Below are 17,796 nucleotides of genomic sequence, written 5' to 3' on the forward strand. Positions count from 1 at the left end.
TTTCAGTGGGAAACCTAAAGTTTGTGACAAAATTTGTGAAAAAGTTAACTTTTTTTTTTTTTATCGCATTTGGCGGTGAAATGGTGGCATGAAATATAACAAAATGGGCCTAGATCAAAACTTTGGGATGTCTTCGAAAACAAAATATATACATGTCAAGGGATATTCAGGTATTCCTGACAGATATCAGGGTTCCAAAGTAACTAGCGCTAATTTTGAAAAAAAGTGGTTTGGAAATAGCAAAGTGCTACTTGTATTTATTGCCCCATAAATTGCAAAAAAAGCAAAGAACATGTAAACATTGGGTAATTCTAAACTCAGGACAAAATTTATAAGCTATTTAGCATGGGTGTTTTTTGGTGATTGTAGATGTGTAACAGATTTTGGGGGTCAAAGTTAGAAAAAGTGTGTTTTTTTCCATTTTTTCCTCATATTTTATAAATTTTTTTTTTAGTAAATTATAAGATATGATGAAAATAATGGTATCTTAAGAAAGTCCATTTAATGACGAGAAAAACGGTATATAATATGTGTGGGTACAGTAAACGAGTAAGAGGAAAATTACAGCTAAACGCAAACACTGCAGAAATGTAAAAATAGCCATTGTCATTAAGGGTAAGAAAATTGAAAAATGGTCCGGTTATTAAGGGGTTAAACAACTAATGAAACTTTAAAAAATACATCTACATGTTACTCATGGACTAATCTTTTCTTTGAATGCATCATTCTATCTAGCATTTATTTAGGCCTAGATTTAGAGTTTGGCGTTAGCCTTGAAAACCAGCGTTAGAGGCTCCTAACGCTGGTTTTAGGCTACCGCCGGTATTTGGAGTCACTCAAAATGGGGTCTAACGCTCACTTTTCAGCCGCGACTTTTCCATACCGCAGATCCCCTTACGTCAATTGCCTATCCTATCTTTTCAATGGGATTTCTCTAACTCCGGTATTTAGAGTCGTTTCTGAAGTGAGCGTTAGACATCTAACGACAAAACTCCAGCCGCAGGAAAAAAGTCAGTAGTTAAGAGCTTTCTGGGCTAACGCCGGTTTATAAAGCTCTTAACTACTGTGCTCTAAAGTACACTAACACCCATAAACTACCTATGTACCCCTAAACCGAGGTCCCCCCACATCGCCGACACTCGAAAAAAATTTTTTAACCCCTTATCTGCCGACCGCCACCTACGTTATCCTTATGTACCCCTAATCTGCTGCCCCTAACACCGCCGACCCCTGTATTATATTTATTAACCCCTAATCTGCCCCCCTCAATGTCGCCTCCACCTGCCTACACTTATTAACCCCTAATCTGCCGACCGCAAAGCGCCGCCACCTACGTTATCCTTATGTACCCCTAATCTGCTGCCCCTAACACCGCCAACCCCTATATTATATTTATTAACCCCTAATCTGCCCCCCACAACGTCGCCTCCACCTGCCTACACTTATTAACCCCTAATCTGCCGACCGGACCTGAGCGCTACTATAATAAAGTTATTAACCCCTAATCCGCCTCACTAACCCTATAATAAATAGTATTAACCCCTAATCTGCCCTCCCTAACATCGCCGACACCTAACTTCAATTATTAACCCCTAATCTGCCGACCGAATCTCGCCGCTATTCTAATAAATGTATTAACCCCTAAAGCTAAGTCTAACCCTAACACTAACACCCCCCTAAGTTAAATATAATTTAAATCTAACAAAATTAATTAACTCTTATTATATAAATTATTCCTATTTAAAGCTAAATACTTACCTGTAAAATAAATCCTAATATAGCTACAATATAAATTATAATTATATTAGAGCTATTTTAGGATTTATATTTATTTTACAGATAACTTTGTATTTATTTTAACCAGGTACAATAGCTATTAAATAGTTAAGAACTATTTAATAGCTAAAATAGTTAAAATAATTACAAATTTGCCTGTAAAAGAAATCCTAACCTAAGTTACAAATAAACCTAACACTAGACTATCAATAAATTAATTAAATAAACTACCTACAATTACCTACAATTAACCTAACACTACACTATCAATAAATTAATTAAATACAATTGCAACAAATAAATACAATTAAATAAACTAGCTAAAGTACAAAAAATAAAAAAGAACTAAGTTACAAAAAATAAAAAAATATTTACAAACATAAGAAAAATATTACAACAATTTTAAACTAATTACACCTACTCTAAGCCCCCTAATAAAATAACAAAGCCCCCCAAAATAAAAAAATGCCCTACCCTATTCTAAATTACTAAAGTTCAAAGCTCTTTTACCTTACCAGCCCTGAACAGGGCCCTTTGCGGGGCATGCCCCAAGAAATTCAGCTCTTTTGCCTGTAAAAAAAAACATACAATACCCCCCACCCAACATTACAACCCACCACCCACATACCCCTAATCTAACCCAAACCCCCCTTAAATAAACCTAACACTAAGCCCCTGAAGATCATCCTACCTTGTCTTCACCATACCAGGTTCACCGATCGGTCCAGAATCAGCCAATCAGATTGAGCTCGCATTCTATTGGCTGATCGGAACAGCCAATAGAATGCGAGCTCAATCTGATTGGCTGATCGGATCAGCCAATCGGATTGAACTTGATTCTGATTGGCTGATTCCATCAGCCAATCAGAATATTCCTACCTTAATTCCGATTGGCTGATAGAATCCTATCAGCCAATCGGAATTCGAGGGACGCCATCTTGGATGACGTCATTTAAAGGAACCGTCATTCGTCGTTCAGTCGTCGGCCAGGATGGATGTTCCGCGGTGGAGGTCTTCAGGATGCTGCCACTTCGCTCCGGATGGATGCCACTTGTATGAAGACTTCAATCGGATGGAAGACCTCTTCTGGCCCGCTTGGATGAAGACTTCAGCAGGATCATGGACCTCTTCAGCCCCCCGCTTGGGCTTGGATCAGGACATCGGAGGAGCTCTTCTGGACCGATCGGTGAACCTGGTATGGTGAAGACAAGGTAGGATGATCTTCAGGGGCTTAGTGTTAGGTTTATTTAAGGGGGGTTTGGGTTAAATTAGGGGTATGTGGGTGGTGGGTTGTAATGTTGGGGGGGGGTATTGTATGTTTTTTTTTATTTTGGGGGGCTTTGTTATTTTATTAGGAGGCTTAGAGTAGGTGTAATTAGTTTAAAATTGTTGTAATATTTTTCTTATGTTTGTAAATATTTTTTTATTTTTTGTAACTTAGTTCTTTTTTATTTTTTGTACTTTAGCTAGTTTATTTAATTGTATTTCTTTGTAGCAATTGTATTTAATTAATTTATTGATAGTGTAGTGTTAGGTTAATTGTAGGTAATTGTAGGTAGTTTATTTAATTAATTTATTGATAGTCTAGTGTTAGGTTTATTTGTAACTTAGGTTAGGATTTCTTTTACAGGTAAATTTGTAATTATTTAACTATTTTAGCTATTAAATAGTTCTTAACTATTTAATAGCTATTGTACCTGGTTAAAATAAATACAAAGTTACCTGTAAAATAAATATAAATCCTAAAATAGCTCTAATATAATTATAATTTATATTGTAGCTATATTAGGATTTATTTTACAGGTAAGTATTTAGCTTTAAATAGGAATAATTTATATAATAAGAGTTAATTAATTTCGTTAGATTTAAATTATATTTAACTTAGGGGGGTGTTAGTGTTAGGGTTAGACTTAGCTTTAGGGGTTAATACATTTATTAGAATAGCGGCGAGATTCGGTCGGCAGATTAGGGGTTAATAATTGAAGTTTGGTGTCGGCGATGTTAGGGAGGGCAGATTAGGGGTTAATACTATTTATTATAGGGTTAGTGAGGCGGATTAGGGGTTAATAACTTTATTATAGTAGCTCTCAGGTCCGGTCGGCAGATTAGGGGTTAATAAGTGTAGGCAGGTGGAGGCGACGTTGTGGGGGGCAGATTAGGGGTTAATAAATATAATATAGGGGTCGGCGGTGTTAGGGGCAGCAGATTAGGGGTACATAAGGATAACGTAGGTGGCGGCGCTTTGCGGTCGGCAGATTAGGGGTTAATAAGTGTAGGCAGGTGGAGGCGACGTTGAGGGGGGCAGATTAGGGGTTAATAAATATAATATAGGGGTCGGCGGTGTTAGGGGCAGCAGATATGGGGTACATAGGGATAATGTAAGTAGCGGCGGTTTACGGAGCGGCAGATTAGGGGTTAATAATAATATGCAGGGGTCAGCGATAGCGGGGGCGGCATATTAGGGGTTAATAAGTGTAAGGTTAGGGGTGTTTAGACTCGGGGTACATGTTAGAGTGTTAAGTGCAGACGTAGGAAGGGTTACCGCATAGCAAACAATGGGGCTGCGTTAGGAGCTGAACGCGGCTTTTTTGCAGGTGTTTGGGTTTTTTTCAGCTCAAACAGCCCCATTGTTTCCTATGGGGGAATCGTGCACGAGCACGTTTTTGAGGCTGGCCGCGTCCGTAAGCAACTCTGGTATCGAGAGTTGAAGCTGCGTTAAAAATGCTCTACGCTCCTTTTTTGGAGCCTAAAGCAGCCTTTATGTGGACTCTCGATACCAGAGTTATTTTTATGGTGCGGCCAGAAAAAAGCCGGCGTTAGTTTTTCGGGTCGTTACCGACAAAACTCCAAATCTAGGCCTTAGTGTTTAATGTCCCTTTAAGTCTTTTAAAGGGATATGGTATTTGACAGGGAAGAGCTCAAATGTGTATGTATGTATGTGTGTGTATATATACCTGTGTATATATATATATATATATATATATATACATTATATACTTTATATATATATATGTGTGTGTGTATTTGTATCAGTGTATGTATATACTGTATGTATATACACACATACATACATAGATACAAATATATACGTACGCAGATACAAATACAAATATATACACATATATACCTTTGAACCCTTCCCTGTCAAACACCTTCACATATGCCACATCCCTTTAAAACTAAGTGACTTTAAATTTATATATATTCAAGTACTTTTATTAATATATATATATATATACTCATATAGATATATCCATATAGATAGATAGATACATACATACATTTATATGCACACACAAAACAAAAAACATGAAGAAAGTGCTCACTGAATCAAAAATGTAATCAGAGTGTGATGTTTCTGGGTTTCACCCCAGTCCTCAGACCCGCAACAGGATAGCTTACGAGTGGTGTGCTAACTGTTGCCCGTGAGCAATAAGGGGTTTATCACGGGTGTTTGCATCTATCGGAAGTGGGGCACGTATTACAGGTTGAATGTAAATGTGTTTGCTTGAGCGCAATTTAATTTAATGTGCATCGGGAATTCAGAGCACTGGTTAACTGTTGTGTTTGGATAAAAAAGTTGCAGCAAATACATCAAAATTACATTAAAATTACAGTTACACTCATAATAACACTATCTAATAAAAATTATTAAAAAAACTATACCTATATATAACTTTATATAGGTATATATATGTCTTTATATATATATATATATATATATATATATATATATATATATATATATATATATATATATATATATATATATATAAATATATATACTGTATATATGTATAGATATTTATTTTACCAAAAAAATCATATATATGTAGAAATAGTTATTTAAGAAAAAATAGAACATATTCTGCTATGTGAAGACCATTGTAATGTGAATTATTAATATTTAATGTCGGGTTAGTGCACTTTGATTAAATGTGATCGAGTTTGGGCACAAGTAGGGTGTTTTTTTTCCACTCCATTGTATATAGGGGAATACATTAATGCAGTTGTGATATTCAAATTTCAGCTTTTTGCACACATCGGGTTATCGTTCAGCAAAAAACGTTTTACTTTCAACTTGAAATATTCGCACTACCTGAAGCTCACAAAAGCTTAGTTCTAGCTACAGTAACTCATGAGCGGAAGCGATAAATAGTCCTACACTCGTAATCTAGCCCTATATATATAATGAAACCCCAAAACATCAAACTCTGATCAATTGTGAGTAGCCTTTTGGATACAGTGAGTGCATTCTTTGGGGTCTATTTATGAAGCAGCGGATGCTGCTTCCGACCCACTCAGCTTCAGTTCCGCCTGAAGCGGAAGTTAAGAAGCAGCGGTCCTAAGATCGCTGCTCCTTAACTTGTCCGTCACCTCTGAGGTGGCGGACAGCAATCAGCCTGATACGAACACGATCGGGTTGATTGACACCCCCTGCTAGTAGCCGCGAATCTGCAGGGGGTGGTATTGCACCAGCAGTTCACAAGAACTGCTGGTGCAATGATAAATACCGACAGCGTATGCTGTCGGCATTTATCGATGTGCGGTGGACATGATTCGCTATAGCCTATCATGTCTGTCCTCACCATGATAAATTTACCCCTTTGTGTTATTGTTATGAAGGTTTTGAAGAATGGCTTGGCTGCTTTGTTTAGAGGGGGTGAGTGCAAAATTTCAATAGGAACCTAAGAATAGGAGTGCTCTTGATTTAATTTGAGCTGTATTAGCTCTAATATATCTAATATATTTGTGCACCACTTATAATGTAGGCCTATGTGTTTAACTCCTGCAAACAGACGGCTAGATTTAGAGTTCTGCGGCCAAAGGGGTGCGTTAGCTACGCGTGCTTTTTTTCTCCCGCACCTTTTAAATATCGCTGGTATTTAGAGTTCACAGAATGGCTGCGTTAGGCTCCAAAAAGAGAGCGTACAGGCATATTTACCGCCACTGCAACTCTAGATACCAGCGTTGCTTACGGACGCGGCCAGCTTCAAAAACGTGCTTGTGCACGATTCCCCCATAGGAAACAATGGGGCTGTTTGAGCTGAAAAAAAACCTAACACCTGCAAAAAAGCAGCGTTCAGCTCTTAACGCAGCCCCATTGTTTCCTATGGGGAAACACTTCCTAAGTCTGCACCTAACACTCTAACATGTACCCCGAGTCTAAACACCCCTAACCTTACACTTATTAACCCCTAATCTGCCGCCCCCGCTATCGCTGACCCCTGCATATTATTATTAACCCCTAATCTGCCGCTCCGTACACCACCGCAACCTACATTATAGCTATGTACCCCTAATCTGCTGCCCCTAACACCTAACCCTATCAGCCAATCGGAATTCGAGGGACGCCATCTTGGATGACGTCCCTTAAAGGAACCGTCATTCTTCAGTTGGACGTCGCCGGAAGAAGATGGGTCCGCGGTGGAGGTTTTCAGGATGGAGCCGGTCGTCATCGGATGAAGATAGAAGATGCCGCTTGTATCAAGATGGTTGCCGGTCCAGATCGCCTCTTCTTCCCGGATAGGATGAAGACTTTGGAGCCTCTTCTGGACCTCTTCAGCCACCGGATGATGGATCGCCAACCATCAGGCAAAAGAGCTGAATTCTTTGGGGCATGCCCCGCAAAGGGCCCTGTTCAGGGCTGGTAAGGTAAAAGAGCTTTTAACTTTATTAATTTAGAATAGGGTAGGGCATTTTTTATTTTGGGGGGCTTTGTCGTTTTATTAGGGGGCTTAGAGTAGGTGTAATTAGTTTAAAATTTTTGTAATATTTTTCTTATGTTTGTAAATATTTTTTTATTTTTTGTAACTTAGTTCTTTTTTATTTTTTGTACTTTAGCTAGTTTATTTAATTGTATTTATTTGTAGGAATTGTATTTAATTAATTTATTGATAGTGCAGTGTTAGGTTAATTGTAGGTAATTGTAGGTAGTTTATTTAATTAATTAATTTATTGATAGTGTAGTGTTAGGTTTAATTGTAACTTAGGTTAGTATTTATTTTACAGGTAATTTTGTAATTATTTTAACTATTTTAGCTATTAAATAATTCTTAACTATTTAATAGCTATTGTACCTGGTTAAAATAATTACAAAGTTGCCTGTAAAATAAATATTAATCTTAAAATAGCTACAATGTAATTATAATTTATATTGTAGCTATATTAGGATTTATTTTACAGGTAAGTATTTAGCTTTAAATAGGAATAATTTATTTAATAAGAGTTAATTTATTTCGTTAGATTAAAATTATATTTAAGTTAGGGGGGTGTTAGTGTTAGGGTTAGACTTAGCTTTAGGGGTTAATCCATTTATTAGAATAGCGGTGAGCTCCGGTCGGCAGATTAGGGGTTAATAATTGAAGTTAGGTGTTGGCGATGTTAGGGAGGGCAGATTAGGGGTTAATACTATTTATTATAGGGTTAGTGAGGCGGATTAGGGGTTAATAACTTTATTATAATAGCGGTGCGGTCCGCTCGGCAGATTAGGGGTTAATAAGTGTAGGCAGGTGGAGGCGACGTTGAGGGGGGCAGATTAGGGGTTAATAAGTGTAAGGTTAGGGGTGTTTAGACTCGGGGTACATGTTAGAGTGTTAGGTGCAGACGTAGGAAGTGTTTCCGCATAGCAAACAATGGGGCTGCGTTAGGAGCTGAACGCAGCTTTTTTGCAGGTGTTAGGTTTTTTATCAGCTCAAACAGCCCCATTGTTTCCTATGGGGGAATCGTGCACAAGCACGTTTTTGAGGCTGGCCACTTGCGTAAGCAACTCTGGTATTGAGAGTTGAAGCTGCGTTAAAAATGCTCTATGCTCCTTTTTTGGAGCCTAACGCAGCCTTTATGTGGACTCTCAATACCAGAGTTATTTTTATGGTGCGGCCAGAAAAAAGCCGGCGTTAGTTTTTCGGGTCGTTACCGACAAAACTCCAAATCTAGCCGTAGGTGAGCCTCGTTCTGATGCCATCATTACATATATATTTACATTGTGGTCTTTGAGAGCACACAGTTCCCATAGACCGCAAAGTAAAGGCACTTTAGTGTTGTTGTTTTTATCTAACATCCCATTCCCAACAATTTTAAAGCCCAAAACTGCCTAGTGCAGTTATTATTTTTTTTTAAAAATGCTAGATTTTTTTTTAATAAAAAACTAAAATTATATTTTGAGGGCATTTGCCCGTTTGCGGGAGCATGATAATTTAGCGCTCCACTTGTAATCTAGCGTATAGTCAGCTCCAGAGCAGCAATGCACTACTGAGAGCTAGCTAAACACTTCTGGCTAGCCAGTCGTAGGAGGCATATGTAGTGCTTTGCTGCTTAGAATATGTAAAGTATGCTTTATAACAAAGGATATTGAAAGAACAAAGCACATTTAATTATTATAGAAGTAATTTTAAAAGTACCTTAAAATAGCATGCTCTATCTAAATCTTGAAAGCTTAATTTCGATTTTCATGTCTCTTTATTGTCTATGCCCAGGGTCAAACGTACAAGTAAGGGGGCCACTTAAACCTACTCTGGACCTCACTTCTTTTAAAATAGAATGCACTCTTACATCAACAGCTTTAAGGGACCAGTAAATACAGTAGATTTGCATAATCAAAAAATGCATGATAAAAAGACAATGCAAGAGCGTATGCTGCTTTTTCCGTGCGAGCCTTAAGACCGCTGCTCCTTAACTTGTCCGCCACCTCTGAGGCGGCGTACAGCAATCATCCCGATCAGATACAATTGGGATGATTGACACCCCCTGCTAGCGGCCGCGAATGTGCAGGGGGCAGCATTGCACAAGCATTTCACTAGAAATGCTTGTGCAATGATAAATGCCAACAGAGTATGCTGTCTGCATTTATCGATGTCGGGCAGACATGTCAGTCCGCATATGAATAAATCAGCCCCTAAGTCTGAACTTCAAATGAGTAGTAAAAAAAATTCTGACAAATTTCCAAGTTATGTCTATTTCCACTCCTCCTGTATCATGTGACAGCCATCAGCCAATCACAAATGCATATACCTATATTCTTTGAATTCTTGCACATGCTCAGTAGGAGATGGTGACTCAAAAAGTGTAGATATAAAAAGAATGTGCACATTTTTTTAATGGGACTAAACTGGAAAGTTGTTAAAATTGCATGATCTATCTGAATAATTAAAGTTTATTTTTGACTTGAGTGTCCCTTTAAGGGACATTAAACACTAAATGCATTTCATGCACCTCCCTCTTACAATTAGTGGCACCATTTTAGAACGTAGGTTTCACTGCAGATATCTGAAAAAGAGTTACTGCACATGTGCAAACACATTAGCACTATATTCAACATGGCAGCACCCATGACAAGAGAAGGCGGGTCATAACCTCAATAATATACTTGCCCCTTTTACATATAAACTTTGAGAAATTAGAAGTATTGACAGACTTTCTGCAAAATGAACTTGCACAATATATAAAAAGGAACTCTATTTATACCAATATCACTTTACAATCTCTTGTCTTTCTAGGTTATAAGGAAAGGGGAAGTTAGCTGCTGCTGGATCTGTACTCCTTGCAAGGAAAACGAGTTTGTACAGGATGAGTTTACGTGCAAGGCCTGTGATCTTGGATGGTGGCCTACCCCGGAACTGACAGGTATTGAGGTCACATGTTGCTTTTTATCCAGTAGCATTTTAACAAAGGGTAAAAACAGACAATTAATATTGTTTCATATTCTATGTAAAAGTAACTACACAAAAGTGTTGTTAAGCTTCAATGCAGGATGTAAATAGAAGGAGATATGATGACCAGTGCCATATATATGCTAGTTGTCTCCATCATACCATTGGTAATGTACAATAAAATGTAATTTATTTATTTGCAAAGATCTATGGCTGGTTAATGCGTTTGCGAGCTTGCGGTTGTACTTTGCACTAGAATTCATTAGCCAGAGGTCAGACCTCTGGTTAATGAAATAAATATCCCCCAATTTCCCCCCAAATAAAGTGTACTGTTCATTTAAAAATAAAAATTATGAGCAACTTTATTTTTTTTTAAATAAATGTACAAAGAAGTTATCAGGGGTTAAAGTGAGGCCGGGATGTGGGGTGTTAGAAAAGAAAAACGGCCCTGCAAAGTGCTTTTACATTGCGGTCTATGTAGGCTGACCATATTGCCACTTTAAAAAGGGACACATATGAAAAATACATATGTCAGGGCTGTTTAAAGAAATGGTTTTGTATAAGAACCCTCACATATGTATTTTTCATATGTGTTCCTTCTTAAAGCGGCAATATGGTAAGCCTAGGTCTATGGGGACTGTGTTTCAACTGGTAACAAATATGTATATCCTTATTACCCCCTTCACGGCGCTAGGTTCTGTGCTATGTTTATCTTGTGAGCGCAAAGCTTCCATGCAATGCCAATGCGAGATCGTGTTTGCATTGTATTTTACTTGTAATACCAGCTCACATTTGCGTGCACAGGTATTACTTAGTGGAGCGCAAATATTGTGCTTGTGAAAGCACAATTTCACGCACCACTCGTAATCGTAAAAGATTAATATAGACATAGACAGACAGACGCACAGATAGAGATATATATATAGATGATAGATAAATAGATACATAGGGGCCGATTTATCAAGCTCCTTATGGAGTTTGATGTCCCTTGTTTTCAGCGAGCCTTCAGGCTCGCCGAAAACAGAAGTTATAAAGCAGCGGTCTAAAGACTGCTGCTCCATAACTCGTCCGCCTGCTCTGAGGCCGCAGACAGAAATAAGCCCGATCGAATATGATCGGGTTGATTGACACCCCGATTGGCCACGAATATGCAGGGGCCGGTGTTGCACCAGCAGTTCACAAGTGCTGCTGGTGCAATGATAAATGCTGACAGCGTATCATTACTACATCATATCATGTCCGCTCGCACATTAATAAATATACCCCATAGAGAGACAGACAGATAGATAGATAGATAGATAGATAGATAGATAGATAGATAGATAGATAGATAGATAGATAATGTATCTATGTAAAAAAATATTGCTACAATTTACCAGTGAGGTAAAAAAGTCACTAGTCCCCTTAATGGCAAATAAAGACAAACGTTTAATTTCTTACTCATATGCTGAAATATTTTTACAAATCATCCTAGAAACAAAATATGAATCCCTTTAAGTTCATGACATTTCTTTTTCTATCTACAGGTTGTGAACCGATACCTATAAAGTACCTAGAATGGAGTGATATAGAATCTATGATTGCTGTGGCCTTCTCCTGTATGGGCATCCTCATTACAATGTTTGTTACATTAATCTTCATACTTTATCGGGACACACCGGTGGTTAAATCTTCCAGTCGTGAGCTCTGCTTCATAATCCTTGCTGGTATTTTTCTTGGCTACATATGCCCTTTTACATTGATAGCCAGGCCCACCACTACTTCATGTTACCTACAACGTCTTTTAGTTGGACTTTCCTCAGCTATGTGCTATTCTGCATTGGTAACAAAGACCAACCGTATTGCCCGTATCTTAGCAGGAAGCAAGAAGAAGATCTGTACTCGTAAGCCTCGTTTTATGAGTGCCTGTGCCCAGGTAGTCATTGCCTCAGTATTGATTAGCATGCAGCTCACATTGGTAGTAACTTTAGTCATCATGGAACCTCCCATGCCCATACTTTCCTATCCAAGTATTAAGGAAGTAAACTTAATTTGTAACACTAGTAATCTGGGTGTTGTTGCCCCCTTAGGCTACAATGGACTGCTCATCATGAGTTGCACCTATTATGCCTTTAAGACCAGAAATGTCCCAGCTAACTTTAATGAGGCTAAATACATTGCTTTCACCATGTACACTACCTGCATAATCTGGTTAGCCTTTGTCCCAATTTACTTTGGGAGCAACTACAAGATCATCACAACGTCCTTTGCAGTCAGCCTTAGTGTAACAGTTGCTCTAAGCTGTATGTTCACTCCCAAAATGTATATAATTATTGCCAAACCAGAGAGGAACGTCCGTAGTGCTTTCACAACCTCAGATGTTGTACGGATGCATGTTGGTGATGGAAAAACTCCTTGCAGATCCAACACGTTCTTGAGTATCTTCCGGAGAAAGAAACCTGTTGCTGGAAATACAAAGTAAGTACTTAGCATTGTATATGCTTTATCAAAAACAAATGATGGTCCTATGTTTAATGAGTAAATTAAGACGTATAGTAGTGCAGTAGAAAAATGTTATAATGCACAAGAACATTTAATTATTGCAGTACTGCATATCTCTAACTGTATATTTTATCTCTGCAAAAGGGTTAAACACGTATTTAAAGTCTGATCCACAGCAGCAATACACTTCTACTCCTGAGCTGGACTGAGACCAGTGATTGGCTGTTACTCACATAGGCCACTCCTGATTGGCTCCCTACCCATTTGAGCTTAGGGGGCAGAAATGTATTGTCGCTTTAGAGACATACGTATGTATGTGTTGGAAAAATGCCCTATCACAGGGTTGGCAAATTGGGGCCGTGGTCTACATGCGGCCCCCTGCACTAATTTTTGAGGCCCCAGGGAACAGCAGAACTAATAATGTGTGCTATAGTTCTTGTAGCCGAAGGAAAAAGCAGAATTAAAATTTGTATTTTAGGGTGACTTACAACTCAAAAAAGCTTTCTGGAGTGACAAACATAAAAGGGTGCCCTGAAATGTTACTTAAAAAGGGATAGTCTAGTCAAAATTAAACTTTCATTATTCAGATAGTGCATGCAATTTTAAGCAACTTTCTAATTTACTCCTATTTTCCATTTTTATTTGTTCTCTTGCTATCTTTATCTGAATTTATGCTTAGCAGGCGGCCCATTTTTGGTTCAGAACCTGGGTAGCACCTGCTGATTAGTGGCTACATTTAGACACCAATCAGAAAGCGCTACCCAGGTGCTGAACCAAAAATGGGCCGTCTCCTATGCTTACATTCTTGCTTTTTCAAATAAAGATAGCAAGAGAATGAATAAAAATTGATAATAGGAATGAATAAATTAGAAAGTTGCTTAAAATTGCATGCTCTATCTGAATCATGAAAGTTTAATTTTGACTAGACTATCCCTTTAATGTCCCTTTAAATTTGGATCTGTGCCACTGGACATTTTTAGAAAATATATTACCTGTTTGTTTAATAACAAAATATGTGCGCACGGTTTTAAAATAGTGTGGCCTAAATTACAAGTGGATCGCTATTGATATATTAATATCCCAAGCCCATGCTATGAATAGTGTAGAATCTTGTATTACAAGTCTATTATAAAACAGAATTACCAGAGAATTTTTTGCATGGCTAAATATGGTGTGTATATATATATATATATATATATATATATGTGTAGGTAGGTGTATGTATGTATGTTTGTATGTGCACACATACATATATACATTTACATTTACACACACATATATATATATATATATATATATATATATATATATATATATATATATATATATATATATACATATATATATATATATATACATACAAACGAACCCTTGCCAGTCAAACACCTTGACATTTACCATATCCTTTTAAAACAATGTTTAGACATTTAAAAAAAAAAAAATAGAAATAGTTTAAACAATAAATATATCTATATCTCTCTCTCTCTCTCTCTCTATATATATATATATATATATATATATATATATAAAATAAAATATATGTCTATCTAAAATAAAAATAGCATTGTAAAGAACAATACTACTTAAACTAACTCTTAACATATCTTCGGTTTTGGCGCTCTTGGCCTTACGCACCTTAGAGCAGGGTTTTGTAGTGTGCACCATAGAAGTTTATGTGTAGAGGAAGTTAGGACAGACATTAGACCGCCTAAGGCTTTTGTTCGAGTTTAAACTTTTTACTTTCAACTTGTAATATGAGAGCAAGAATATTGATTTAACTTGGACGTTGCTAGCACTCAGTAGCACTAATATTTTAGCAAGTTAGGCCATCACTGCTCTAATAAAGAAACTGTATATATTATTTGCTTAATAAAAGACTGAATATGTTTTGGCATTCTGTTTTCATTAGATATAAAATGCAAAGTTACTTAATACAAAGCAGGACTGATTTGTATTCGGTTTAAGAGCTGATAATTGTTTTTTTCTTAGGGCAAAGCTTTTTTTTAACTATACTTTGGACAGAGATCTGAACATTAGCATTTGTTCATAGGGGCATTTTATAGCTTTTCCTCCTGTTCTATAGAAAGTTTTTATCTACAAAAGAAGTAAAATATAAGCAATATTGGACCCTAAGAGGCCCATTTATCAAGCTCCAAATGGAGCTTGAGGGCCCGTGTTTCTGGCGAGTCTTTAGACTCGCAAGAAACACAAATTATGGAGCATCGGTCTAAAGACCGCTGCTCCATAACCCTGTCCGCCTGCTCTGATGAGGCGGACAGGAATCGCCACAATACAACCCGATCAAGTACGATCGGGTTGATTGACACTCCCCTGCTGGCGGCCAATCGCAAGGGTGCGGCGTTGCACCAGCAGCTCTTGTGAGCTGCTGGTGCAATGCTGAATACGGAGAGCGTATTGCTCTCTGCATTCAGCGATGTCTGTCGGACCTGATCCGCACTGTCGGATCAGGTCCGACAGACATTTGGTAAATCGGCCTCTAACCGTCTTTATCCTAGATACATTGAAATAATTTAAGCTAGGGTACACATTGTGGTATTCTCTAAGATTGGAATATACATGATTTCCCTAAGGTACTGACCTAATTACTTAGCTAATTATTTGCAAACTCAGCTGTCATAATTAAGGTCATAAGCAAATTTTGCTAACACAGTATTTCAAGATGATATTATGTCTTCAAGGTACATGATGTATGAACTGCTAATTTAGCCTTCACGAACATCCAGGCTTTAAATAGGATGGGTGAAGTGTCTTCACCGTGTCCATCACAAAATTTTTTTTAGTAATGACTGACAACTCTGCTGACAAAAATATTCAATCAGGTTTCTAAAATTTGACTCAGGAATCTTTAATAGAATTGATAGGCAAATTTAACTGAGGCTAGAAAAAAACATCTATTTTATTATTCATAAACAAAATATAAAAGACAGATACAAAAATGATTGCGGTTATACTTATATTCCATCATTGTCAGATGTTTTGAATTAATTAGTCCCCAGTTATCCATTCAATCACAAGAAGATATTATGAAAATGGCAGAGTATAAGATAAATATAGTGAAACATATTGGTTATTCAAATACAAATTTAATTTGCTTCCCATATTCAGATGAAGACAAACAGTGATATCTTTAATGAGCAACCCATGCTGAATTTAGACTACCACGTGTTGGTTTCTTCATAACAGCTGTACCATGACAAGACAGTTATGAATTATAGGGTGTTTTTTTCCTGAAAATGTAGTGATCTGTTTCACCTACTGCCCTGAAATGTAAGTGCACTTACAAGGGACTTTTCATTTTCCCTACATACTGGACATTAAACCACATAAAGGAAATAAAATAGACTAAAATGTGTTAACTTAAGCATGCTGGAAATGTGTTTACTGTCTTAGTGATATAAAAAATAGCTAGAAACCAGAAATCAGTTTTATTAAAAAAAAAAAAAAAAAAAACGTGCATAAACTACTATATGGCAAAAAAAGAGGCTGCAGTCCAGGGGTCTGTCATAAGTTTTAGATGACATCATCATCTGATCTAAAATATATGATTTTATGTTGGCATGTTGCTTACAGGGGCTGCAGGGCCAGAGACAGGATCTGAGGTGTAATCTTAATAATTTCTACCTCCCATGTATCATCCATTGGTCAGTATTTTTATGGTAGATAATTTACAATCCTTGTCAACCTTGTACTTTTCTCTGAGTGAATATGTATGGCTTGCATATGAGCTGCTTGACCTTTAAATGCCCAAGTCAACCCAGCCCTACCTGTTGTTGAAGCACCTCATGAATATCTGTGTGTGTAAGATGAGTATAACAGGGGAACTATTGCACCAGGCCACATACCTCCTAACAACCAGGCAGAAAACCCATGGACAGAAAATTGCACATGTAATTCAGTAGGCAAGGCTACAAAATCATAGTCTAGCCTACTGGGTGTTTTCCAGTTTAAGTAAATAAAAAAAAAAATGGGTGGAGTGTGATGAGAGTGAGAGGTGACATCACCGGATGGGGGGCGTGGCCTACAGCCGTTATTGTCTATGTCACAGTTACCAAGTTAGATGTGTTGTACAAGTTGTATACTTCTATGCTCTGCAATAAAACAGTGTTGTACCTTCTATGCTGTGTCCTGCATCTCATGACATGGTGTCAGAAGTACTTGCCTGCGCTTCTGTTTCCTGAGTAATGACGTTGTCGAAGTTTACCCCACCTGAGCCTTTTAATTTCTCTCAGCCTGCAGCTTGGCCCACATGGTGTCAGTGGTTTCAACACTTCAGGATTGCTTCCAAGCTGGACAAGGAGAGTGGTGAGGTATAAGTTAACTCTCTTTTATACTCTATGGGGGAAGATGTGGAGTCAGTGTTCAATGCCTTTACTTTCCAAGAAGGGGAAGAATTTGACTTTGAAATAGTTATGAACAAACTCAGTGCTCACTTTGTGCCCCCAAAAAATGTTATTTCTGAGAGGGCTTGTTTTCAAAAACGTGCTCAGCATGTGGGAGAATCTGTGGAGTCATTTGTGCACAACCTGTATGAACTAGCTGAATTGTGAGTTTGGTGTTGCTAAAGAAGAGCAAATAAGAGACAGAATAGCCATAGGAATTGCAGATGCTGAGGTCTCACTGAAGCTACAGTTGGAGGCTGAATTAACATTAGATGGGGCTATTAGGATCGACCGCCAGAGTGAACTGGTGAAAAAGCAAAGTGCTGATCTGAGGTCTAAGAGTATTGTGGACGAAGTGCAGCAGTTTAGGAGAACTGCAGGTGAAAGGCACAAAGTGAGCGGAAGTTCAAGGGCAACAGATAGGCCCAGAAGCGGATGGGCGCAGCAGGCTCGCTGCACGCAGTGTAACCGTACCCATGATCAGAATGTCA

The 17,796-nt window shown here is 37.8% G+C and overlaps 1 protein-coding gene across 1 annotated transcript in view; it reads left to right on the top strand.

Moving 5' to 3' along the window:
* GRM1 (glutamate metabotropic receptor 1) overlaps nt 1-17,796 on the top strand; it is a 1,025,343-nt gene that overhangs the window by 971,653 nt on the left and 35,894 nt on the right. Inside the window, exons 11-12 of the mRNA XM_053712490.1 lie at nt 10,272-10,398; nt 11,951-12,881. Of these exons, the coding sequence (XP_053568465.1) occupies nt 10,272-10,398; nt 11,951-12,881 (1,058 nt within the window). The remainder of the gene's footprint in view (nt 1-10,271; nt 10,399-11,950; nt 12,882-17,796) is intronic.

The sequence above is a fragment of the Bombina bombina genome, chromosome 4 (assembly GCF_027579735.1).
Source record: "Bombina bombina isolate aBomBom1 chromosome 4, aBomBom1.pri, whole genome shotgun sequence".
Taxonomy (NCBI): Eukaryota; Metazoa; Chordata; class Amphibia; order Anura; family Bombinatoridae; genus Bombina; species Bombina bombina.